The following is a 27,704-nucleotide window of genomic DNA, read 5'->3' as shown; positions in this document are numbered from 1 at the left end:
ACAGGCATCACCTCTGTGAAAACATTGCCCCTTAGGTCCCTTTTAAATCTTTCCCCTCTCACCCTAAATCTTTGCCCTCAAGCAGTCCATTACCAATCACAAAATACACTGTGAAAGTCCATTGCAAATTCACACATGGCTCAGGTGTGCATCTTGCAACCTGCAAAAGCGCACAGATCAAATATTCCCGAATCCAGACAAAACTTCAGCCTGGCGAACCAAAGTCAGAAATTCTCCTTGTTTTGTAAACATTTAAAATACATTAAAACATTAAAAAGTATGCATTTTTAATGTGCAAATCCACTGTAGTGACCTCACATCACTCAGGGTTATTCACTGACGTCATTGCATAGCACAGTGCATGGTAACTTGGTAAAAAACAGATTAAAACTGACACTGGAAAACATCTGTTTCACATATCAGTGTAATACTTAGTCACCATGACAAACTGAACCATGTTTTAACTTTCTAATTGAAAATGTTATGACCATAAAAAATGCAAACTCTATACTCTGGTCTAAAATAAAATGCTTTAGAAGATAAATTGTTTTCCTTTTCAAATGCAAATATTGACTCAGCATTTGAAAGAAGTGAATTTGATTTTTTTCTAAGTTTGCAGACAGAGAGCTAGATTCTGCTTGAAAACTAAAATGCATTAATGTGAAAAATGGCCAAGAGGTGCAGGTAATTGAGTGATATATTTTCAGTTGCAGATCCCTAAATCTTACTATGCCATTTACTTCTTTCCTTAGTTTCGCTATTCTCTCTATTCTGACTGTGAGAAAGTGCTCATTATTCTCTTGTCAAACAAAGTGGCAATCTCATGGCAGAAAGGAAGATCTACACTATGATCTTTGAGCTAAAATTCCCCTTCAGGATGTTAGCAGGAACATGTCAGAAAATATTAGATCTATTTATTACTAAAGGATGGAGTTCTGGCATATTACTCACAATTTGGCAGCAGCAATGTCACACATGATCAGAATTCCAATTTCCAACCTGCGTAAGCATCAAAAATCTTTCTCATCAAATGCTTAATGCTAGAAATCTCACAATTATTATAAAAAGCTGCTTCAGTGTTTTGATGAAGTTCAATGCGAGAAAAAATCTCTCACAATTTAAAGTGATCAGTCATTCTCTGGGAGCACATTTACCAACATTCTGATAACACTGTACTACCAATTTTCATAAAGACAAAGTTCTAACTCAGCAACCACATTGTGACTCAAAATGAGATAATGCTGCCTGTGTGATTGATAATGCCATACGGAATTACTTGCTAAATGACTTGATTCTTGCTTTGAATGGGAACATTTTCTGCTTTACTTATGCTATCAGTGTTTCTTTGCTGAACTCCATCTTGAGCATATACCAAAGGCTTAATTTAATGCACTATCATTTCTGTGATGAAGTTTAAATTAGTTTCTTCTAAGAACTACGAGATACATACAGAGACCATAACTTAAAAATTATTTACTTAAAAGGTCCAATCTGTAGAAATAAGTCATTTCTGACAAAGTTTCAGATCAATCCCAGTAACACTGGAACAGAATTAAAATATAACCTTCACCCATTCCAATTATCTTTTCATACAGTGATGCATTGCTCTTCATTTTCCTTAAAATGTTCCCCATTGCAATGCAGTGTTTATCCAAATAGATGGTTTACTAATTATACCTGGTTTCTCACTGTGTGCAAGGCCTTGTCTCTCGCATCGTACTTCAAACACTGTCGAATCCAGCTGTGGATAGTCCAATCTCTTAGATACCAGCAGTTTGGACTATGTCGAAACCTAAGATGTAAAATAAAAGTTACGAAGCCGGTCCATACATACATACATACAAACATACAAATTAGGAGCAGGAACATTGAACTCTAAGTCTACAAAGCATCGAAAAAGATCATGGCTGATCTGATTGTTATATCAAATGCACATTCCTGCCAACCCCTGATAACTTTTCAACATCTTGTTTAGCAAGAAACTATCTACGTCTCCATAAAAATATTCAATCAATCATTCTGCTTCCATCACCATTTGAGGAGAAGATTCAAAGGCTCTCAACCCTCAGAAAAACAGCTTTGTCTCATCTTTTTTCTAAATGGGTGACCCCGATTTTTAAATAGCAACTCTTGGTTTTGGATTCTCCTCTTCATATCTAACCTGTCAAGACTCTTCAGTATCATAAATATTCTAATTAAGTCACCTTTCAGTCTTCTAAACTCAGCAGATCCAACATTCCCTCATAAGACAGCCATCCATCCCACAAAAATTCGAGGTATAAGACGAGTAAAGTTTTCTCTAAACCACTACAGACAAAAGTTATGAGCTTCACAATCTTTTAGATATTTGAGCAGTTCATGCCTAAAAGCAGCAAGATCTGGATAATATCCAGGTTGGGCTGACAAGTGGTAAGTAGCATTGACACCACACAAATGCCACACAATAACCACCTCCACAACAGGGAATCTGACAAGGGTCCCTTGACATTCAAGGGTATTACTATTGCTGAATCGCCCACTAACAACATATCAGAGGTCACCAGGGACTGGAAACTGAACTTCAAGCAGTCATGTAAATATTGCAGGTGCAAGAACAACTCAGGGATCAGGAATTCTGCAGCACATGATTCATCAAAGCCTGTCCACCATCTACAAAGCAAAAATCAAGAGTGTGCTGGAAACTCCTCACTTGCCAAGATGAGTGCAGCTTCAGTAACAATCGAAAAGCTTGACGCCATTCAGGACAAAGCAGCCTGCTTGATTGGCACCAGATTACACACTCCCTCTATCAGTGATGCACAGTAGAAACAATATCTGCAACATATACTGCAAAATTCACCAAGATTCCTCAAACATCAACTTTCAAACCCATGACTACTACCACATAGAAGAACAAGGGGCAGCAAATTCATGAGAACGCTGCCAACTGCAAGTTCCCTTCCAGGTCACTCACCATCCTGACTTGAAAATACATTGCTGTTGACACTGTTAGTGGATCAAAATCCTGTAACTCCCTCCCTAACATCACAGTGAGCCTACCCACACAAAACTGACAGCAACAGTTCAAGATGGCAGCTCACCATCACCTTCCACAGGGCAATTAGCAACAGGCAATAAATGCTACCTAGGCAGTGAAGGTCATTTCCCTAAATGAACAAGAGAAATTATAGTACCTAGTTTGATGTACATGTGACTTTAGACTCTAAAAATTCATTAACTCTTAACTGCTGTCCGAAATGCTTAAGTAGTCAATGAACTCAAGGGCAATTAGGAATGGGAATCAAATGCTGGTTCTTGCCAGAGACATATATTTCCTATGTTAGAATTCTTTTAAAAACTGAATTGATTTGCAAGAGCTAGGACAGACATGATCATAAGAGCATAAAATGTATTCAACAATTGATTCTGCTCTGCCATTCGATAATATCACAGCAGATCTGATAATCTCCAACTCTACTTTCCTGATGTGATGAGTATTTGCTGTAAACCTCTGTGATTCCATCAGGGAAAGATAAATAAGTAACAAATGTGCATAACTTATGACTGTTAAATAACTACATTTGCAATGCTGCTTTTTGACACCACCAGCATACAAATCCCTGAAAATGTAAAATAACTACGTTTTAATATAACCTGGGATTGAGAATAGGAGTCTCACAGAGTTGATAAAATGTGGCACTAGAAAAAGCACAACGGGTCAGGCAGTATCTGAGGAGCAAGACAGTCTATGTTTCAGGCAGGACCCTTCCTGAGTCTTGCAGAGCAAAGCAGCAGCTGAAACTTCTGAGAATCCACTCGACCTTCTGCTGTAACATCCTACCCCACCTCATGACAAAGAAGTAATATACAATGACTAAATACGGCCATTCACTTTATTGTGGAGGAGAATGGTTCATGTCGTCTTGGGGCTTGTGTCTCAGGGCTCTGTTGTGGAGAGATTGCTGTTTGGTCTGTTCTGGTAGTTTGTGGCTTGAAATAGTTTCTCTGTACCTAAGAATGACTGCTGTCTGACCCTAATAGGTTTCTGCAACATTTACTTGCACTATTATATACAACATTTTATAAGTACGTCTCTCACTGGTACAGATTCTTCTGCTTTTTCCATTACCATTTAATTATCATAATCTTTCTCATTTCCAGGTTCTGCCAACTTAAGACATGAGTGTGAGAACATTACAGAAACTTTCCTACATTAATGTTGTACATAAAATATTCCCCAAGAGTGAGGCAACTAATGTCTGATGTATTTAAGTCTGAGAGTTACTTCAAGCTGTTGAACAAGATTGCCAAGTTAGTATACTATCACATATTTATACAAAAGAAATAGAGAAGGCATGACTTCAAGCTGAAGTGGTTCTATAACATATATATAGCACAAAGTACCTCCGTTTAATACAAATTTAAGTTTTTAATTGCTATTGCAAAAATAGAGGAACATTTTCACCATTTTCAACTTGAAAAAATTGTGCTTGTTGAGTTTATTAGACAGTAAAACCCAAAATATACTCAAATTACCCTTCAAATATTTATGTAATTTTATCTAGCCATTGATATTGCAAAATACATCTTTAAAACCGTAAAACCGCAATACTCAACTACAAAGTGCAGCATTATTTCTGTAACAGTTTTTAAAGACCTGGAAGATAACAAGATGAGCAAAACGCAAATATTATGTTGATTAGGAACAGAGTATTTCCAATGAAACTTGAAAGGGTTCAAAATATATTTACAAGGATGTTGCCAGGGTTGGAGAGTTTGAGCTATAGGGAGAGGCTGAAGAGGTTGGGCCTATTTTCCCAGGACTGTCAGAGACTGTTGGCTGACCTTATAGAAGTTTATAAAATCATGAGGATGGATAGGGTGAATAGCCAAGGTCTTTTCCCCAGGTTAGGGAAGTCAAAAACTGGAAGGCATAGATTTAAGATGAGAGGGGAAAGATTTAAAAGGGCCCGAAGGGACAACTTTTTCATGCAGAGAGTGGTGTATATGGATTGAGCTGCTAGAGGAAGTGGTGGTGGCTGGTACAATTCTAATATTTGAAAGACATCTAGATGGCTCTATGAATAGGAAGGGTTTGATAGGATATGGGCCAAGTGCTGACAAATGGGACTAGATTAATTTAGGATCTCTGGTCGGCATGGGCTGTTTGGACCGGAAGGTCTGTTTCCATTCTGTGCATCTCTGTGACTCTATGACTCTAAATGGGTTACAGAAGTTTTAGTCTCAACTTCTGGAATGGATGTTGTTAATCTGATTAACATGGCACAGTGGTAGTGTCCCTACCCCTGGACTGGATTCAAGTCCCACATGCTCTGGATGTGTGTAATAACATTGCTAAATAGGTTGATGAGGAACATATGAAAAAAAAGCATTTGGTGGCTTAAAAAAAACAGTCACGCTGATTTTGGCAGTGGGACGGTCACACAATTGTGTGTAATAACACTCCAGAGGATATAAAAAATATTGAAATGAGAGGGCTCTTGTGGCAGTGTCCCTAGCTCTGAGCCAGGCTGCCTGGGTTCAAGTCCCCCAAAATGTCCAGAAGAGGTGTAAAACCATCTTTGAACAGGATGATAAAGAAAATATTCATATAGAAATGAGAGATCAATGAAGTAAAGCAGAGCTTTTAAGTTATTGCACAAATAATGTCAGATTTTGTCCCAACATTTGAAGTTTTCACCTCAAAGACATACTTGGCAGTAGTAGTGACAATATAATGGTAAATTAATACGTGTGAGTAATATGTAGCTTTCCTCATACAAACTTATGAGATATAAATTCTAAGCATTCAACCTTGAAATATCCTGAAAAGGTAGCAGGCTTCCACTTTAATTGACACAGGAATCACAATCCCCACCAGAGGTACATCTACTCCAGAGACATTTGCAAAAATAATGTGCATCAAAGATGCTAGCTGGTGATCTGGGTTATATATATATGAGTTACAATAGTTCTGCATGGAATCTACTTTGTGTAAATTTTATGGCCGACAGTCATTTGTAGCAGAGTTTTCTCCAGAGGTGTCTAAGCTCTGCCACCAGCCTCTAATAGGATCAAAGGACTCCATTATGTAGAAACATTCATTCATTGCAATTTCCTCTGGAGCATCCAATTAATGGTTAGTGTTTGGACACTCAAAGGTGGAGCTGAAAACGTGTTGCTGGAAAGGCGCAGCAGGTCAGGCAGCATCCATGGAGCAGGAGAATCGATGTTTAGGGCATAAGCCCTTCTTCCTGAAGAAGAGCTCATGCCCGAAACGTCAATTCTCCTGCTCCTTGGATGCTGCCTGACCTGCTGCGCCTTTCCAGCAACACGTTTTCAGCTCGGATCTCCAGCATCTGCAGTCCTCACTTTCTCCCACTCAAAGGTGGAGGGCCAGTCAGAGATCTTCCAGCCTGAAAGCAGCAGAAGGAAACCAAAGTAGGTGAGGGGCAGAAACTTTCAAAATCTTTCCAAATATTTTATTGTTTTAAAATAAAAAATGACTTTTACATGTGGGCCACAACTTCTCTTCAGGGTGCCCAGTGCCGGCTGCTGGACTCAGACAGAGAGAGGGGCAAAGAGGACCTTAATGCCGGCCTGGAGTGCTGGCCCCTTTTTTTGCCATTACTTCGAAAATCTCAGTATATCACCCAAGCCATGAATATATATTCTAAATAATTTGGACCTTACCACCACTCAGTATGGCGCTTCACTAATCACAGGTTGCCATCCCGAAATTGTCCCCTTTATCTCAAATCTTGGTCTTTTAGCCAATCCTCTATCCTTGCTAATATTACCCCCAACACTACAGGTTCTCATTATAATAAGTTGCCGTACGCACGGTGCCTTATTGAACACCTTTTAGAAATCCGAATATGTTGCATCGTCTGGTTTCTCTTGATCTATCCTTCTTGCTACCTCCTCAAAGAACTCTACTAAATTTGGCAGGCACGATTTCCCCTTCACGAAATCATGTTGACTCTGCCTGATTATATTATGTATAGTTTATGAGCAGAGGTTTGGTCCTCTTATCTAAGGGAAGATATACTGACATTGAAGGCAGTTACGAGAATGTTCACTGGGTTCATTCTACATGGAGAGGGATTTTCTTAGGAAGAGAGAAATTGAGTAGGTTGGACTCACGCTCATTGAAGTTTCAAACAATCAGAGGAAAAGTTATTAAAACATACATGATGTTTAGGGGGCTTCACAGGGTGGATGTAACGAGGTTGTTTCCCCAAGTGGGAAAGATCAGGACCAAAGGGCACAATCACAATGTAAGGGGTTGCCCATTTAAGTCAGAGGTCTGGAGGATTTTGTTTATCTCAAGGTTGTGTATCTGGGGAATTCTTTACTATGGAGGGCTTTCGAGGCTGGGTTGTTAAGTATATTCAAGGCAGGGATAAACAAATTTCTGATTAGTAAGGAGACCCAAGGTTTATGTCAATTTGGCAGGAAATTGGAATTGAGGGTTATTAGATCAGCCATGATCACACTGAATGGTGGAGCAGACTGGATTGGCCAACTTCTTATGGCCTAAATGTACAAATGTGAAGATATTGGCCTTTGTCTAACTGCTGCTGACAAGATTAATCATGAATAATCATTATTTTGACAAAGAATATTGATGAAAGGAATACCAGTCTATCTGGTATTTAAGAGAGATAAAGTATCAGATACAAAAAAAAACAGGCTAACGCAATTCAGGCTTAGAGAAAAGGAGACTCAGCTTGAACATAAACAATACTGAAGAATGGAGAACAGCAAGTTCGTCAAACCTATAACTTCTACAACCTAGTAGGTGAAGGTAGCTGATGCTTGGGAACACCACTCACAGCATTCCCTCCAAGTGATGTAACAACCTAATTTGGAACTCTACCAATGTTGCTTCTGTTACTGGGTCAAAATTCTGCAACATCCTAATAGTAGTGTGGATGTGCCTGTACCAAATGGATCATAATGGAGCCTCACCCTTGCTAGTAATGTTCTCATTCTAAGATTGAATAAGGAAATGTTAATTTTTAAACTGTCATATGATAGTCAGTGGAGTTCTCCAGGATTCAGTGCCTAGGACCAGTATTGTTCTCACCCTATACAAAGATGATATAAATGTTGGCATACAGAGTTAAATTTCAAAATTTACCAAAGATACCAAAGTTGGAGATATAGTAAATGAGGATGATAATAATTGAATGCAACATATCGATAAATACATACCTACAACCAGAATGGACAATACAACCATATTCTAAAGAGCATACAGCGACAGAGGGATTCATAAATACTGATGTTTGAAGGCAGCAGGACATATTGAGTATTGTTAGCAAAGTACATTCAATCTTGGATTTCTTAAATTGAAGCACTGAGTACAAAAGCAGGAAAACTGCTGAGAAGAGAATCATGCTGCCAAAGGGTTTTGGTGGTGTGTGGTCTACCTCAAATCTGGAAAGGAAAAGTGCCACAGAAATCTGAATAATGGGCTAAGAAAACCATTGCATGCTACAACCATGCAGTAGTTATGAGACAGTATTTTCCATGAACAGGATGGAATCATCATCAGTCCAAAAATATATTCTACATAAGTATACAACTGAATGTATGAATTTCTGAGCCACTGTGATGGCAGGTATAATAGGCTGTACACCCCCATGGCTGATCAAATCAAGTAGCATGTTCCTTCAGTTGTCCTTCAGAGGCAGAATACAGACCATGCTCGGCCAGTCCTTGTCATAAAACGCAAAGCACAACTACTTTTAGATGTGATTGTGAGATTGAACATCACAGCTGAATAACTCAGTGCACTAAAATTACACCGAAAACTGATTTGAGATATTGAATTAAGGTTACAAAATGACTTATTTACACTTGTTAAAAACAAAATAAACAGGAATATGTTCTCTACAGATAAAATGTTTATGCTCAAGTGTGTTTTTTTCAATAACTAAACTGCTTTCTCCATGGCAATGCATTGGCTCATCAAAAGCAAATTAGCAACCAATCAGTATTCTTTTTCTTCTGTCACGTAAGTTGTTGTGATTAAAATTTTATATTCTTATATTCATCCAAATGAAGATGGAATTCTTTGTGAGACATCTCTCTTTCAGCAATATTCAAGGTCTGTATTAAAGGTCAAGATAACGTCACCATAGGTTTACCAGATCACAGGGCTGTTCGCTCATTAGACCGAGTTAACCTGAGGGTCACCACACCTCAGTTGAGGTGAAAGATTGAAAAGGAGAGTCCCTCATGGTAACCTCTGCCGGTGGAGGAACTGAACCCATACTGTTGGTGTCATGCTACATCCCAAACTAGCCATCCAGCCAACTGAGCTAATCAGCTGATGGCTACCATGGTTTGAAGGTACTTAAATCCCCAGTTCTTTAAATATAAAAAGCTGGCAGATGTTTAAAAAATGTGCTGCTAGTCTATATTGATGGTTAGGCCATTTGGTGTAACTTGGAACATTCAATTGTGATCTTTTCCTATACGTTCAATAGATTGTAATGTTGCAATTTCCCCAGGGATACTATTACAGGTTAGCCTATTATGAGTACTTCACTGACTTTCAAAGCTCTAAGCACCAGGGATGGCACAGTGGTCAGCACTGCTACCTCACAACACCAGGGACCCAGGTTCAATTCCAGCCTCGGGAGACTGTCCGTGTGAAACTCGCATGTTCTACCTGATTCTGTGAGTTTCCTCTAGGTGTTCTGATATCATTCCAAAGTCCAAAAATACACAGGCTAGGTGGATTGGTCATGCTAAATTGCCTGTAGTGTTCAGGGACATGTAGGTTAGCTGGATTAACCATGGGAAATGCAGAGTTGCAGTGATAGGCTAGAGGGGTAAGTCTGGGTGGGATCCCCTCTGGAGAGTCAGTGTGGACATGCTGGGGCAAATGACCTATTTCCACACTGTAGGGATTCCATAAATCATGCCTTAGGAGGTGAGGTTCACAATATGATTGACAACTTTAAGAGCGGTCTTTGGTGGCTGTCACACAAAATAATATATTGCTTTTAAAATAGATTGACCACTTGTGCAGAATTAAAATCTTTGTATGTTATTTTTAATATTGTTTGATGGGAAGCGAGTATTGATGGGCATTTACTACCCATTCTTGACTGCCTTTGCAACTATAGTCACCATAATCAAGAACTGCTTTCAATTCCAGATCATTAATTGAACTTAAGTCCCATCTGTTGTCATGACAGAATTTGAACCCACATCCCCAGAGCATTAGCCTGGGTCTCTTTCCCACATTTTCCAAGGCTGAAAAATGCCTTCTGAACTATTGCTCACTACCTGCCTAGTGTGCTCTTTCTGTTTGGTGGTCACCCATTCTCTATCGTGCCTGTACTTCCATAGGCTGAAAGATGTCCACATCCTGAAAGGCACCACCCATGAAACTTTTAGTTGTGAATGCTCCAGTGCTCTGTAGACGTGGTGGGGTGGTTGGCATCAGTAGTGGTTTGGAACTAGTGAAGGATAAGTGGGTCTACAGTGAGTGAAAAGGTTCGTCTCCTGGGGATGTCAGGTCAGAGCCTGGGGTCTTGCTGAGGTGTAATTAGGGGTGTGTGAGGTAAATATGGGGTCAGTTAAATAGTTGCACAGGAGTTAGACTGTGTATTTAATGGTCTAACCTTTCTTTTGTAACTATTTAGTTAATTTAATCAAACCATCAAATTCACTGATTCAAACGCAAGTTTCCAAAGGGTTCTGGGTATTGGGGAATTGCCCAGTGGAATCTTGTGATTCCTCAGAAATTCCTTTGGAGTTTGCTTTCATAAGAATTTTGCAGTATCCCCATGTGCAACACCCAATAATGTGGGAATAAAAACAGTCTGCCCAATAGAAAATCTAGTTATGATTAAAGATTAGATAGTTCAGCACTGGGTTTTGCAATGGAGTTTGGTGGGAAGAATGTTCTCAAACAACTGATGAAATACATCACTTTCAGCGGAATATTTCCAAAAAAAAAATGCCAGTTTGTAACAAATGCAGACAGAGTCTCAAATGAAACACTTATTGACAGTAGTCTGGGTCACGCTGCAGCAGTGGTGAGTCAGAAGCCTCAAGCGATATTGTACCAGCACTTAGGTTCATGACTGGTTCTTCTGTATGGATTCACACATTTTCCAGGTTATTTGAAAGATCGTGAACTTATTTTTGCTGCTGGCTATAACTCTAAATTGCGTGCAGGTTTTAAATGAGATATGATCAAGTGTAGAGTTACTTATATTCAGCAACAATGGCACTTTGATCATTATAAGAACCTCAAACTTTGGTTTAAAATCTTTTGTCCAGCAACAACATATTCCTTGCGAGATTAAGGTTCCTTCTCTTATTAAGCAGTCTCTTGCACCTGACTACAATCCACTTCATTATGACTCAATATTTTCAATAAATTGAGGGGTGTTAAATCTCATTATTTTTAAGCTATGTTTTTTGGAATAAACTCAAAACCATGTAATTATTCCTTTCAAGACCACTCTCTGGGTTGCAAACAGATTCCATGCTGAAGTATGTTTGTAAGTTGATTTTAATGCAAATTGGAACACAATGCAGGACAACATAAAATAGCTGTTCATAGCTATGTAGAAATGTTTGCATGTCAGATCCTTAAAATATTATTACTGGATCTCATTCAGAAGTACAAGCATTCCTAAATCAGATATTGATAAATCAGTACTGCCTATAAGAGTATTGTATTCCAATAGGAAATAAATTTAAGGTTAGAACAAGTCTGAAATGTTACTTCAGTCTCGCTCTTGACTTGCAAGTTTCTACAACCTATCTTACCATTTCTAATGTTTTGCAGTGAATCCTCAAATCTCCTACCAATGGTCATCAAGCTGCATAATGTGGAAGTTTCTTTCTAATGTACTCCTTACCTGTCAGTTGGGGGTTGGTGAGCTAGGTTGGCTGGGCAGCTGGTTTGTAATGTTGAGTGATGCCAACAACACAATTTCAATTCCTGTGTGAGCTAAGGTCACCGTGAAGGTTCCATCTTCTCAACCTCATCTCTCGCCTGAGGCATGGGTGACCCTTGAGTTAAACCACTACCAGTCATCTCTCTCGAATGAGAAAGCAGCCCTAAATATGATTCTCTGGCTCTATGGCTTTACTTTTACCTATGACACATTCACACCCAACCTTCCTGTAACTCTTGGAATCTCGGCAAACAAGTTTCCACACGTCTCCACAGAAACAGCCTTAACAAAATCAAATGAGACATTGATAAATTATTTTTCCTCATGGTCCTCTAGTTCTCTGCAGCGTCTGAAAGAGTCAACCATATCTTCCTCTGACAATGTTTAGCTCCATGAAACTAATCTTGCTTGCTTCTAGGCTTTCATATTTGAAAGTCACACAAGTTCTTCAGCATTGACTTCTTTTCTGGGCCTTGAACTGCTGCCTGTAGAGTTCCTGAAGGAGCCAACCATGTCCCCTTTCCTTTCCCTGGTTCAATGCAAAGTCAGGGTCAACTACTGCATGTGCTGTTGATACCTATCTCAACCTATCCAGCACCATCACGACTTCTTGGTTGCCTTTGTGCATTCATCATGGTTGGATCACTGAATAACTACACTTTTCTGAGCTAAGTAAACCAAATCTTTACCTTAGATTCTTTTCTCCCCCAAAAAGCTGATCCCTCCACCCATTTAATGGCTCAGGCTGAAACATACTGTTGTCAGTATCATAGTCAATCTTGAATTGAGATTCCAATTTCATATCCTTTCTCTCAAAAATACTTCTCATTTCCACCACCAAAATGTCTCTCTTCCTCAGTCCATCTATCACTTCCCAAAGTGAGTATTCCAATGCACTGATATTCTATACTTTATCCTCTATAAACTTAAACTCACCCTCCTGGCCTACATGTGACTCCAGACCCACAGCAATGTGGTCGATTTTTAACTACTCTCTGGGTATTTAGTGATAAACATTGGCCTGGTCGGTGATGCTCACATCCCATGAATGAATAAAGAAAAAAAACTGCACTGCAGTGGTGCAGAAGGCAGAACAACACCTTCTTGATAGCAATTAATGGTGGGCAATAAAATTCTAACCAAACCAGTGCTACCCACATCCCATGATGAGAGTGCATCAATGATTCAGCCTGAGCTGAAGGCTACTACACTGCCATTCTAAGGGGACTTTTGGCACAAACACACAGAGAGGCTGCTTGTCAGTATTGGAATGCCTTTGAAGTACATTTTGCTCTACTGCACACTGAGCAATGTAACACCGACAGCATGACCCAGTTGCCTATGCAGCAAACACACTGCACATGCACTGCCCCAGAAACTGCCTGCTCCTTATTTCTGTCACAATGCTGGTCTGGTACAAGGTTATTTTGCCCTTGAGTTTTTTTCAGAGAGGGGGTAATTGGCCAGGGTACATTGTATCTGAAGTTTGAATGGTTCATTGGGGCATTGTTGTTTACCTCAACAGATAATGCTTCAGGCCAAAAGCTTGAAAGATCTTTTGAAATCCTCAAGGGGGCATGGCCAGCTCTCAAGCTGTGCAGTTCAATTCAGTTCAGGAGAGAGTTGAGTAAGAGTCATGGGGATACTGGAAGCTTCTCTCTCTCTCTCTCCTTCTGCCCTTCTGATTTCAAACTGGAAGTTGCCTGTTTTTTGCTGTTTGTGCTAAGGGATGTGTGTATTGGGACTGTTGCAAGTATTTTCAGAACAGCATCAGTAAGTCAGGTTTAGATAGAATAAGTTATCCGGTATTCTGTTTTCAGTTCTTTATGATTCATTCTGTAATAGTGTAAATAAATTTTGTTTGTTTAAAACTTGGGAGTCAAGCCAGCTAATTTACTCCAGGAATATCCATCATATACCTAGTTAAAAGCAAATCGCAAAGCTATTGTCTGGGCTACATGCTTAAAAATATTTTGAGGGGTCTGGCCTAGTCCATAACATTTTGAAGTAAAGATCTTCAACTCCTTATGTACTATAATATTCCTTTCATTTACACCTGGTGTAAAGGTGAACCATAGTCTTGGAGGACCATAAGGCTGCTGTCTCATTGCTAGGGGAGCTGTGCTGGAGGAAGCAGGATCTGAAGACAGTGGCAGCAGGAGGCCATTCTGTTCTCGTGACAGTGCAGGAACTCTCAGCCTGAAATACCATAGATGGGGATCTCAATGTGCAAGCAGCATGTGTGGCTCAAAGTATAGCATATAACAAAGCCAAATTTAGTATGTTATTTATGATACCTTCTTAGACAGGTAGATAGATTACTTACAGTGTGGAAACAGGCCCTTCTGCCCAACAAGAATACACCAACCCTTCAAAGAGCAACCTACCCAGACCCTACATTTACCCCTTCACCTAACACTACAGGCAATTTAGCATGGCCAATTCACCTAACCTGCACATTTTTGGACTGTGGGAGGAAACCGGAGTACCCAGAGGCAACCCATGCAGACACAGGGAGAATGTACAAACTTCACATAGATAGTTGCCTGTGGCTGGAATTGAACCCGGGTCTCTGGTGGCAGGGCAGCAGTGCTAACCACAGAAAAGGGGCGCTACGTGTGGTTTCAAAATTCCTTGACGAACGAAGGGGGATAAAAGTACCAGGGATCTTACTGTCAATCACTATTCAATAAGCTGCTTAAAAAAGTAAGTGAATTATGCTTCAATATTAAGGAGGCAAGATTATTTTATATTGCAAGCTCTCAAAAGAATAACATCTTCACAGCACTGGGATGTAGGAGTCACTGGTTAGGCCAGCATTTATTGTCCAGCTAATTGCTCAGAGGGCAGTTGAAAGTCAATTACATTGCTGTGCGTCTGGAGTCACATGCAGGCCAGCCCAGGTATGCCCAACAGTTTCCTTCCCAAACAGGCATTAGTGAACCAGGTGGGTCATCATGACAATCGATAATGATTACATGGTCAAGATTAGGGTACCTTTATATTCCAGACGTTTAAAAAAATTTCACTATCTGCTATGACGAGATTCAAACCCATGACCCCAGATCATTAGTCTGGATTCTAGACTACTACTACAGTGACATTACCACTATGCAACCACATCCCCTAAAACACATGGACTCTAAGTAGTTCAAGAAGGCAGCTCATGAGTACCTTAAGAGCAATTAGGGATGGGCAATAAATATGGCCCAGCAAGTGCTGCCCAAATCCAGTGAATTAATAAAATCTGAATCACTCATCAGAGCAAGGCACACACAGTTTCTTTCTCCATTTCTAATGGCAATGTTTATCAAGTCTCTTAGTAAAGATCTCATGGCCCATAAGTCTCCTATACAATAATAATAATAATAATACATTCCTGAAATATCTCAAAGTGTTGCATACAATCAATTCCTTTTGGAGCACAATGACTGTTCTTCAGGGAAACACAGCAGCCATGTCTCACAAACAATAAATATGACAAATGAACTGCTAAGCTGCATTTTTGGCAGTAATATTCTTCTTAAAGATACTGTGAATTACAAGAGAAATAAAAGTAAATTCACAGCATTACTTCTGGATAACTAACAGGAACCTCTAACTCCGAAAACAAACACTTCAACACTCCCTTTGCTGAGGACTTATTATAGTTCTAGCTATTAATGTCAGAATTGAAATATTTCACTTGTGAGACCTCTGATTAATCACTAAAGGATTAAATACTCCTGTTTCAAACTTTCCTTTGGATGGAGTTTGTACCCTCAACTCAAAATAGAGGGTGGATGGCTGATTGGAAGTAACCATTGCATACAGGCTAGGAGCTCATTGTGGAGTTTAGTGTTCACTAAGGACAAAGAACTATGATACTGGTTGACTTGCTCAATACAAAGCGCAATGTAGAGGAGAATTTTTAAAATTAATCCACAGGATGTTGACATTGCTGGCTCTGGCAGCAAGTGTTGGCCTTATAACTGTGGTGGAGCACACCCGACTTGTTGAACTTCTGTAGTTTTTGGGGTAAAGGTAATTCACAACGCTGTTAGGAAGTCCAGGATTTTTACCCAGGGACCGGGACGGAATGGCAACGTATCTCTATTTCAAGGTGACCTTGTATTTGCTGCCTTTGTCCTTATAAGTGATAAAGGTGTTGTCAAAGGAGTCTGGGCGAGTTGCTGCAATTCATCTTGTCGATGATATACAAGCTGCAACTGTAAGTAAGTAAAGGAAGGAGTGAATAGCAAGTTTTGAGAAGTTTTGTAGCTCAGGTTGAGGTTCTGGATGTAGATTTGCTCACTGAGCTGGAAGGTTCGTTTTCAGACGTTTCATCACCATACTAGGTAACATCTTCAATGAGCGTCCGAATGAAGCACCGGTGGTGTAGCCCGTTTTCTACTCAAACATATGAATAGAAAGTGGGCTGTACCACCAGTGCTTCATTCAGAGGCTCACTGAAGATGTTACCTAGTATGGTGATGAAACATCTGAAAACAAACCTTCCAGCTCAGTGAGCAAACCTACATCCAGAAGGAGTGAATGTTGAAGATGCTGGTTCAATAATGGTGACAAGTTAGGAATATTCAAACAGGAGTAGAATATTTAGACCCTCAAGTTTGTGTTGTTATTGAGTGAGATCTGGGTAGAGTTATATCTCAATACTATTTGCCTGTATTGAGATAAACGCTAATATTCCAGTCGCTTTTAATGATTTCCGTTTATCAGCGCTAAATTTACATCATCATCTTGAAAATGGAAAGTGATTGAAAATGTGTTGTGTATCCTAGAATGTTGTGACAAATATAACCTGAACAAATATTCCACCATCATTTCATTGTCCTGAACGCATTGCCATCGACCCGAAGTACACCACTATGATTGATCTCACTAGTTTTCAAGTAAGAACCAAATTGAGGGGTGGAAAGAAGACAGAGTTTACACCAGAAAAATTAATAGTGAAGTCCTGATGAAGGGTTTCAATCTGAAATGTTGACTTTTCTGCTTCTCGGATGCTGACTGATCTGCTGCGCTCTTCCAGCTTCACATCGATTGACTGCAACTTCCAGCATCTGCAATTCTTAATAGTATCCTTTCAAGCAATAAATTTTGTTTTTTAACAGCTATCTGATGCAACAGGCTATGAAATGTATACATAGACTGCAAGCTCGGAATAGTAATCCAGGAATTCTTAGCTAATGTTCTGGGGAGATAGGTTCCAAGTCCATCACAACAGATTGTGAAACTTGAATTCAATTAATTGGATTTAAAAGATAGCTTAGTTGTGACCATGAAAGTACTGAATATTAAAAAGCATCTGGTTTAGAAATGTCCTTTATGGATGGGAAATCTGCCAGCTTTATCAGGCTTGCCTCACATAAGATTCAGCCACATTGCTATGGGTCTGGAATCTCAAATTCTCTCTGAAATGGTCTAGCAAGCCACTCGCTTATACCTAACTTCTACCAAGTCTGTTAAAAAGAATGAAAACAAATAGACTATTGACCAAGGCACCAAAAATGACAATGGTACACACCACCCTGTTATCCTGAAAATCCTCTTCACTAATGTTTTGAATCCTGTACAAAAATTGGCAAAACTGTCCTGCAGTCCAGTCAAACAAATGCCTGATATTCCTGAACAGATATGAGGAGAACGACAGTGTCTCAGATATCAACATTACCATTCTTGGTAGGTCCCACCAACAGTATAGATCAACCAGAGGAGGTGATACAGTTAGGAAGTCTCATGGTATTAGGTTAAACATGAATAAGGTGGATATGAACATACTGATCACCACTTCACTCCTCGGCTGATGAATCAGTACTCCTCCACGTTGAGCAACACTTCGAGGAAGCACGGATGGTGGCAAGGTTAAAAAAATGAACTCTGGATGAAGTTCTTCAATATCTATCACCAACTGTGGTTCAGTAGCACCATTACTGCCCAAGCTGGCCAAGTCCCAAAGGACATCACTGCTAGACTGGATTCTGTTGAGGGAAACAAATCTTGATCTTGTCCTCCCCAGTCTACCCATAGCAAGTGCATTAAAGTTGGGTATCCATCAGATCTTAGGACATCAACTGCAGCATTAGAATTGTATTCAAGTGTAATTTGTGACTCCATGGCCTAGCATATCCCCATTCTATCTTAACCCCAGGTCAGTAGATAAATCATGTTTCAATGAAGAGTGCAAGAGAGCATATCAGATACATGTTAAAAAATTATGAATCACTGTGACAAAGGTAACCCACAAACAGAAACATGAGTAGGCCATTCAGCCTCTCAAGCCTGATCCATCCTTCAGTGGCTGATGTGTGGCCTAAGTCCATATACGTGCCTTTGACCCATATTCCTTAACATCTTTGCCTAACAAAAACGTGTCTACATGAGATTTAAAGTGAACAAATGATTCAGCATCCCCAGCCATTTGTGTAAGAGATGTGCAACATTTACCACCCTTTATGTGGAGAAGTGCTTCCTAACATCTCTCCCAAAGGGTCTGGTCCTAATTCTCAGACTGTGTTCTCTTAGTTCTAGAATCTCCAACCAGTGGAAATAGTTTATTGTTATCTACTCTACCTTATCTTGCTAATATCTTGGAGATTTTCATCAGTTCATTCCTCAATCTAAATTCTGGAGAAAACAGCTTCATTTGCATAGTGTCTCCTCATAATTTAAGTCCTGAACTCACGGTTTCTTTCTTATAAACTTACATTGCACTCCCTCAGACATGTCACTAACATGTCTTGTCAGGTCATCCTGCTGAAGGACTGGTGTTGAGCATTTACTTTACTTTGGACAGGCACACAGTAATGAAACAATATAGTTTACCAAGTTGAGGAATCCCTGGTTCTAAGGTGGCTAATGGCAGGGGGGAATGGATGTGTCTGGGCCTACTGACTATACTCTTATAAGATTATAAGATTAGATTACTGATAGTGTGGAAACAGGCCCTTCGGCACAACAAGTCCACACCAACCCTCCGAAGAGCAACCCGCAACCCACCCAGACCCATTCCCCTACATTTACCCCTTTACCTAACACTACAGGCAATTTAGCATGGCCAGTTCACCTAAACTGCACATTTTTTTTTGGACTGTGGGAGGAAACCCACACAGACACAGGGAGAATGTGCAAACTCCACACACACAGTTGCTGGAGGTAGGAATTGAACCCGGGTCTCTGGCGCTGTGATGCAGCAGTGCTAACTACTGTGCCACCATGCTGCCCCAATGACTTTTCCCATTTCTTAATTTGATTACCTGATAGTGCTCATTCTGTGTCACTGCATTAATGCTCTAAATTGTTCTTTGATAATGACATCAGTCCTGTTGTAAACAGCATCAAAGGGTACAGAACAGAATTTGAACTGCTTGTATTCCCTCCAATGTAAAAATAATATTTGCTTGACATTTAAATGAAGAGACCCTGTGTTGAGAGTTGGTTTAAAATGCTACACAACAGAAAACAATTCCACAACCAATAATCAGGTCTAAGCCTGGCAGTCCTGCCACATTTGATTGCAAATGGCCAATTTAACAAATCACTGAAGAAAGGGTCCAGGTTTATACGCATCTTCAATTATGGGAGAGCCCAGCTCATTAATCTAAAAGGCAAGGCCGAAGCATTTCAAATAATCATTAGCCGTAAATGCCAAGTGAAAATTACAGAGCGATCTAAACATCACAGGTAGTCACAATGGGGGACATTAATTACTCATCTATCAACTGGGATAGTATTAGCATAAGGGATAGTGAGGGACAAGAATTCTTAAATTGTGTTCAGAGTAACTTTTTACAGCTGTCAGTATCCAAATCAACAAGAATGGAGACACTGCTAAACATGGTTCTCAGGAATAAGGCAGGTCATCTAGATCAAGTGACAAAGGGAAATATTTAGGAAACAGTGATCATTCTAAAATTCGTTTAAGATGGCTTTGGAAAATAACACTGGTCAATCAACAGCAAAAATTCTCAACTGATGGAGAGTAGACTTCAATGGGGCAAGAATACAGATAAGCTGAACAGAATGGAACCACCGAATGACAGGAGAAACAGTGGCTGAACAATGGACTACTTTCGAAGAGCATATTCCCTCAAAAGGGATAAATAGGAAAAATAAATCAAGCGTTTTGTGGATAAACAAAACAAACAAAAACAAGAGATAGAAATCACTTCAAAATCCTGACACACTCCTTAACAACATTACACCTGCACAAAATGGACTGAAGTGGTTGAAGAACTCAGCTCATCACCACCTTCTCAACGGCAACTAGGAAGGGTAATAATACGTTAGTCAAGTCAGCAATTAATTAAATAAAAAATGAAGCTCCAAGTAGTGAAGGGAGGGCTGATGCACTTTGTAAGCAAGAACGTACAGCAACCGTATAAAATGAAGAGTACTATTTTAGACTGTGTGCAACAGCAGAGAGGCCTTGGTCCATACACCATTAAATGTGGCACAGACCTGTTAGTAAAGCATACAGTGTCCCAAGGATTGTTGAAGGAATGGCCGCACTTTTTAAAAGCAAGCTACCAGCATTTACTGTTAGCTGACAGTAGTGTTAGATGTTCAGTTAGTGGAGGAGGTGTAGCTACAGATGAACTGGCACCAGGATGTGTGTACAGAGTGACATCTGGCCAGCCAACAAGCAGCTGACTAGTCTGTGAAGTGATGATGATTTGTTAATGATAAATGCCTCCTGTATGCTATGATATGACTGGTTCCCAGATAACTAAACAGCTTATGGATGCAACAAAGTGTCTTTTTCTCTGCAGTAAAAATAAAACGCAAAGCCTGAAGAAAGTCTGTTCATTTTCCCTCACCGAGTTTCTGTAAACTGTGGCTTTTAACCAATAAGCCACAGACTTTATAGATTCATAGAATCCCTACAGTGCAGATAGACATCATTTGGCCACAGACATCACCACTGACCTCTGAACAACATCCTGCCCTATCTCTGTAACATTTCCCACGGCTAACCCACTTTACCTGTACATCTTTGGCCTGGGGAGGAAACTGAAGCATCTACAGGAAACCCATATAGATAGGTGGAGAACATGCAAACTCCACACAGACAGTCGGCCATGGCTGGAATTGAACCTGAATCCTTGGTGTTATGAGACGACAGTGCTAACCACCTTGCAATTTGTGAACAAATTGTCCTGTCTTTTGCGAGCAAGTGGAATACCTGGAGAAGAGACATTGAGGAACACCAAGTCCTGGCAAGCTAAAATGATCATCTCAGTGAAGCCAATGAATAGGAACCATTGAGCTGCCTTCCCAGACTTTCTTTTCACCCATAGCAACAGTATTTTCTCATGTCTGCTAGAGTGTTTGTGATGGGGAGTTTTAAAAAGGGGATTAGAGTTTTAACTTGAGTCACAGAGTCATACTGCATGGAAACAATCCTGTTGTTCCAACTCATACGTGCTAACCAAGTTTTCCAAACTAAACTCATCCCACTTCCCTTCATTTAGTCCAAATCTCTCTAAACCTTTCCTATTCATGTACCTGTCCAAATATCTTTTAAATGTTATAGGTGTTGCATCTACCATTTCCTTTGGCATTTCATTCCAGGTCCCTTATAAATCTTCCTCCTCTCACTTTAAAAATACACCCTAGGGAAAAGACTTTTGTTACTCATCTTATCTATGTCCCTCATGATTTTATAAACCTCTATAAAGTCACCCCCCCAACCTCTCATGCCCCAGTGAAAAAAGTCCCAGCCTGTATAGCTATTCTTTATAATTCAAACTCTCTAATCCTGGCAACATCTTGGTTAATCTTTAGCGAACCCTCTCCAATTTAATATCCTTCCTATAGCAAGGCAACCAAAACTACACAGAGTACTCCAAAGGCGGCCTCACTAATGTCCTGTACAACCTCAAGATGATGACCCAACTCTTACACTCAAATCTGAGCAATAAATGCAAGCATGCTAAACACCATGTCTCTCTGTTCGACAACACTACCCAAGTCCAACCCTTATTCGCTTTACCAAAATACAATACCTCACATTTATCTAAATTAAACTCCATCTGCAACTGCCCATGCCATTTCAAGATCCCTTTGTAATCTTAGATAAGCTTCTTCATTGTTGGCTATATCACTAATTTTGTTGCCATCCACAAACTTATAACTATTCCTCCTAAATTCTCACCTAAATTGTTTTGTATAAATGACAAACAACAGTGTACCCCTGCACCAATCCCTGCGAAACACCATGGGTTACAGGTGGCCAGTACAATAAACAACCCTCCATCACCATCTCTGTCTTCCACTGTCAAGCTAATTTTGCATCCAATTGACAAGCTCTCTCAGAGTTCCATGTGATCTAACTTTACTAATCAGTCTACCATGTGGAACCTTATCAAAGGCTTTACTGAAGTCCATGTAGACAACGTCTACTGCTCTGCCCTCAATCTTTTTGGTAATATAATTGTAGGTCAACAGTTCCTAATTGTTTATCTGTAGCTAGAATCTATTTACTTATAGTAAATAGTAATTCTTGTTAAGTACAGAAACCTGGTCACCAACGATAAGATGCACTGCAACAACTCAGCAGCGCTCCTTAGATAGCATCTTCCAAACTTGCAAACGTTACCATCTAGAAGGAAAAGAGCAACAGATACAGGGAAGCATCATCACTGCAAATTGCCCCCTAAGCCACACACCATCCTGACACAAAATGATACTGCAGTTGCCTCGTGGTCACTGGGTCAAAATCCTAGAATGCCCTCTTGAACATCTTTGTGGCTATACCTACATCACATGAACTGCAGCGGTTCAACAAAGCAGCTCGATACCACCTTCTCAAGAGTAACTGGAAATGGGCTGGCCTAGTCGGCAAATTCATATCCCATTAATGAATTATGAAATCACCTCTCATACAGGAAGTTATCAGAAGTGGACAATGAAGGTGACACAAAGGTCAGGATTTCCATAAGTTTCATAAAACTCCAATCTAAACTAAGACAAAATTATTTTGCTTAATCTTTGCAGCTGAATATGGAAAATATTATCAAAATACTGCCTGGTAACTCATGCTGCTTAGTTTAGAGGCCTAGAACTGTGATATCACTAGCAGCTCTAGCAAAAATCCTCAATTTATAGAAAGCCCACCAAATTAATTATTGAAAATAATAGAACATAAAAACAATAAATTTTAAATGATTGACATTAAGTATAAAAGTACATTTTTATACATAGACAAATACATACATATAAAACTATATACGTACCTCCGTATTGGTTCACAAGTAAATATCATCTAGAATCTAAAATTATGATAGGCTAAGTAAACTGAGCTGACTGATGGGGTGAGTAGTTGCTATGGTGATTCAATGATGAAATTTCCTCCAGCACTCTGCTAAGTGCTAATGCAAGTTCAATTGTGTCTGATTTATATCAGCTGCAAGCATCAAAATTGCTTTAACAACAAAATTTCAGAAAATGTCACTGTATTCTGTTATGGGATTATAAGGTATCAGCAAGCCCAGCATTTTACTTCCTAATGTGGCTGATTGCAGATTAAAGCACAGTACTTTAAAGATGTCTGCTGATTATTGTCCTTACCAGTTGGGAAACAACCATGTAAATACTGGTAAATGTTCCAGCTCGTCTCGATCTCACATCACACCAGTTAAATTGTTTGTCATACAAATGTTTTATTTCCAATATTGTACATAACACTAGTAATCTGCCAGCAGTGACTTTATAGAGCTGCTTTGGCAAGGTAAGTCATTCAATGGGGCAATGATCAAATGCTTGAACATTTTTAATCCTGCATCTTTATGTTTTGGAGTCTCCTTTTCTCAGTCAAGCCTACTAATTTGAACTTGCATTATCTAAAATTTTAAACCATTCATTTTAGAAAACAATACTGACGCAAAGAAAAATCTCTCTCAAAAAGAAATATAATGAGGTATGGAATAGAGATAGTGCTCTCAGAAAGTAATGTTTTTCATAAAACAGCTATTGTTTGTACCATGCAAATCAAAGCATCCTTTACTATAAGCTTAAAGTCCACTAAGAGCAAAAGAACATAATAACAGCATCATATACTGTCAGCTGAGACAGCACTTCCCACAAGAAAATATATTTCAATTATGCTGACTGCTCACAAAACTGACGGGTCAGTTTGGCTATGCTTCAGATATGTTGATGGCAAAGTCAAATAACTTCTGTTCAAAATACTAGCTTCAGAAAAGAGACAATTTAATTATATCATGATAAAGGTGTATAATATACTATCATCTGGGTTTTAAAGTAGAAATAAAATAATGGTGTGGTTTCAGTGCTGTGAAGGTTTTTTTTTCCAAATGGTCAGAAAGCCATCAACAGCAGTGAGCTAGCTGAGGCATGTTTGTTTCCAAAGAGCATGTGAGTTAAATTAGATGTGAAGCAGGATAACTGCTGTAGTACTGATGAAATGGTTAAAAAAATTACCTTCTATGGCAGACAAAATAAATGGAAGCAGTAGTGATTTGAGTATATTTCAGAATAATCAGAGTTTTCAGTTCAAGAGAAACGGTGGCACAGTGGTTAGCACTGCTGCCTCACAGCGCCAGGGACCTGGGTTCAATTCCCGCCTCAGGCGACTGACTGTGTGGAGTTTGCACGTTCTCCCCGTGTCTGCGTGGGTTTCCTCCGGGTGCTCCGGTTTCCTCCCACAGTCCAAAGATGTGCGGGTCAGGTGAATTGGCCATGCTAAATTGCCCGTAGTGTTAGGTAAGGGGTATATGTAGGGGTATGGGTGGGTTGCGCTTCGGCGGGTCGGTGTGGACTTGTTGGGCCGAAGGGCCTGTTTCCACACTGTAAGTAATCTAATCTAAGAACAATTTTAACCTAGCAGGAGATTTTTATTTTGTGAAGCCTCTGAACTGTGAAATTTTGTGTGCAAATTTTCAAGCTGTCAAAACTGAAAACAGGCTCAGTTCATCAGAATTGGAAAGAAATCACTAGCCATCCAAACTAGGCCTGGACATCCTTCCTAAACAGTACAACACTGAATTAGCCATGATATTTCAACTGGGACTTAACCAGTATTCTGTAAAAGGTGTGAGCACAACACGACTCTACTCTATGTCTCTATTTATTAAACCAATGATCTCCATGAGCCTATTAGCCTTCTCAACATATTCAGTTAAAAAAAATTAAAGAGTTAATGTAGGAAGGGTCATAGTTACTGGGATTGAGTATCTATAAAGGATATTGCTGGGAATAATACTGAGACTTTGTTTTGATGTTTCTGGCATGATCTTTCTATCCTGTATTACATATTTAGCTTTGGTTTCCTTCTTTTCCCTTAATTTAGCTAAAAGCTTGGGCAGCCTCATGTGAATATGTTCAGTGACTAAACAACTGCAAAAATCAAATTTCTGATTGATCAAGCCAGGTTTCACACTAGAATCCGACTTGACCAGCATTACCACTAGATAGGATTATAACAATATCTGAAGCAAAGTGTTTGAAATGTGCTTGTTTGCGGATGTATTTTCATAATTTTAAGATATATATGTATAAATTATGTGGTGTTGGTTTCAAGAGCTTGTGTGATTGCACTAAAAATGAAATCTTGAAACTGAAACAAAATCTAGCAGAATTTTGTCATTATCCAACAACAGTAATTACACAAGAACAAATCACGACAAGCAGATCAAACACAGCCAGACACCCAAACCACCTTACCATACATCAAAGAAGTTTCAGAAATGACAGCCAGACTACTGAGACCCCTCGGAATCCTAGTAGCACACAAATCCACCAACACTCTCAAACAAAAACTAACAAACTTAAAAGACCCTGTACATCCCATGGACAAAACAAACTTCATCTACAAAATTCCATGCAAGGACTGCCACAGACACTACGTAGGACAAACAGGAAGAAAGTTAGCCACCAGGATACACAAACACCAGCTAGCCACAAAAAGACACGACCCTCTCTCCCTCGTAGCTCTACACACAGATGAAAAATACCACCATTTCAACTGGGACAACACATCTATCCTGGGACAGGCTAAGCAAAGACATGCCAGAGAATTCTTAGAGGCCAAGCACTCCAACCACAACACCATAAACAAACACATAGATCTAGATACCATCTATCAACCCCTCAGAAAACGAACAGAAAATGACGTCACCACAAACTCCAGGAACCCCATCCAGAACAAACATATAAAGAGAAAGCAGGAGACAACAGCTTCGCTTCACTTGGAGCTCGCCAGGTGTTACCTTGCCAGGTAATAAAACGTCTGGATATCAAACCTACAGCTCAGCCAGCAAACCCACACCCTAAGTAATTACACAGATTCTCATTTGAAATACATGTACTTTGAGATGCCTCTTAATACATATTAAATCCTACCAAATAAGTTGATGTTGTATGTTCCCTAGTTATTAGAAATTGCCAAGTTCTAGTTGATGCATTATATAAAACTGCAAACTGGCATTTTTAAAAGCATTTGTAGTTTTAAAGTAATTCATATAAACATGGAATTATTTTGCATAGGAGGCAGCAATTCAACTGATCCTGCCTATACGCATGTTTTAAAGAGCTGTGCAGAAAATTCCACCATTCTACTCTTGCCCTTCAGCCCTTCAATCTTTCCTGATAATGTAACTATCCAATTCCCATTCAAAACTGCAAGTCAATCTGCTTCCAATATCATATCAGCCAGTGCATTCCAGAACGTCAAAACTTGTGTTAAGATGTTTTCCTCATGTTAACTTTATTCTGTGTTCTCAAGTAAATGGCACCTAATTGAATATTCTTAAGATACAGATAGATATGTGTTAGGGAGAGGGAACAAGGTTTATCAGAAGTTTGATTTGATTGGATTTGATTTTTTTTCGTCACGTGTACTGAGCTACAGTGCTTTACAGGTAGATACTACACAATTGCATCAGGGTAACAGATGGAAATGGAATGGATGGGAATGTGAAACTCAATCACAAACAGCTCAGCTATAATCTTATTGAATACAGCCGCAGACATGTGGGGCTGAATGGTCTACTTCTGCTCCTACTTGTATGTGTTCCATAATACTGGGAAAAAAATCTTTATTTTTTTCTGTCAAAGTCCTTTATAATTTTGAACACCTCCATCAAATTTCTACCTAACCTGTTTGCTCCAAGGAAAACAATCCCAGCCTCTCTGGTATCACTGTGTAACTGACATCCAGTATCTCTGGTGCCATTTTAACAAGTCTCTTCCACACCCTTGTCAAAGCCTGGACATCCTTCCTAAACAGTACAACACTGAATTAGCCATGATATTTCAACTGGGACTTAACCAGTATTCTGTAAAAAGTGTTAGCACAACACTATTCTACTCTATGTCTCTACTTATTAAACCAATGATCCCCATGTGCATATTAGCCTTATCAACATATCCAGAAATCTTCAAAAACAATTTTATGTGCTGTTGGATTATTTCATTTTTCTCACAACTTCAAGAGTTACTGGTACTTTGTTACTCAATCTATAGTCCGTGTAATTCAACTTTTCATTTCTAATATTTGCAATGATTTATCTTCTGCAAGATTTTGCCAGTTTTTGTCCAATGATTAGAAATACTACAAACTTGCAATATTAATTTCTTCAAGACAAAAATGAGGATAAGGAACAAATGTGCATCACATTTGTAACTTTGTCTACCAGTATCAGCTTGAATTATTCAAGACTCCAGCATTACTTAGACCTGAAGCAGAAATGTCAACTTACAGTAATTGGAGCTGGAAGAGCACAGCAGTTCAGGCAGCATCCAAAGTGCAGCATCTGCAGTTATTGT

At 39.4% G+C, this 27,704-nt stretch overlaps 1 protein-coding gene across 1 annotated transcript in view; it reads right to left on the bottom strand.

Annotated features, from left to right (window-relative positions):
- mrps27 (mitochondrial ribosomal protein S27) overlaps nucleotides 1–27,704 on the bottom strand; it is a 94,575-nt gene that overhangs the window by 44,924 nt on the left and 21,947 nt on the right. The window contains exon 5 of the mRNA XM_060843848.1: nucleotides 1,678–1,792. Coding sequence (XP_060699831.1) covers nucleotides 1,678–1,792 — 115 coding nt within the window. The remainder of the gene's footprint in view (nucleotides 1–1,677; nucleotides 1,793–27,704) is intronic.

Source organism: Hemiscyllium ocellatum, chromosome 2, assembly GCF_020745735.1.
Source record: "Hemiscyllium ocellatum isolate sHemOce1 chromosome 2, sHemOce1.pat.X.cur, whole genome shotgun sequence".
NCBI lineage: Eukaryota > Metazoa > Chordata > Chondrichthyes > Orectolobiformes > Hemiscylliidae > Hemiscyllium > Hemiscyllium ocellatum.
Note: the sequence above shows the minus strand (reverse complement) of the source record. Positions and strands in the feature narration are given on the sequence as shown.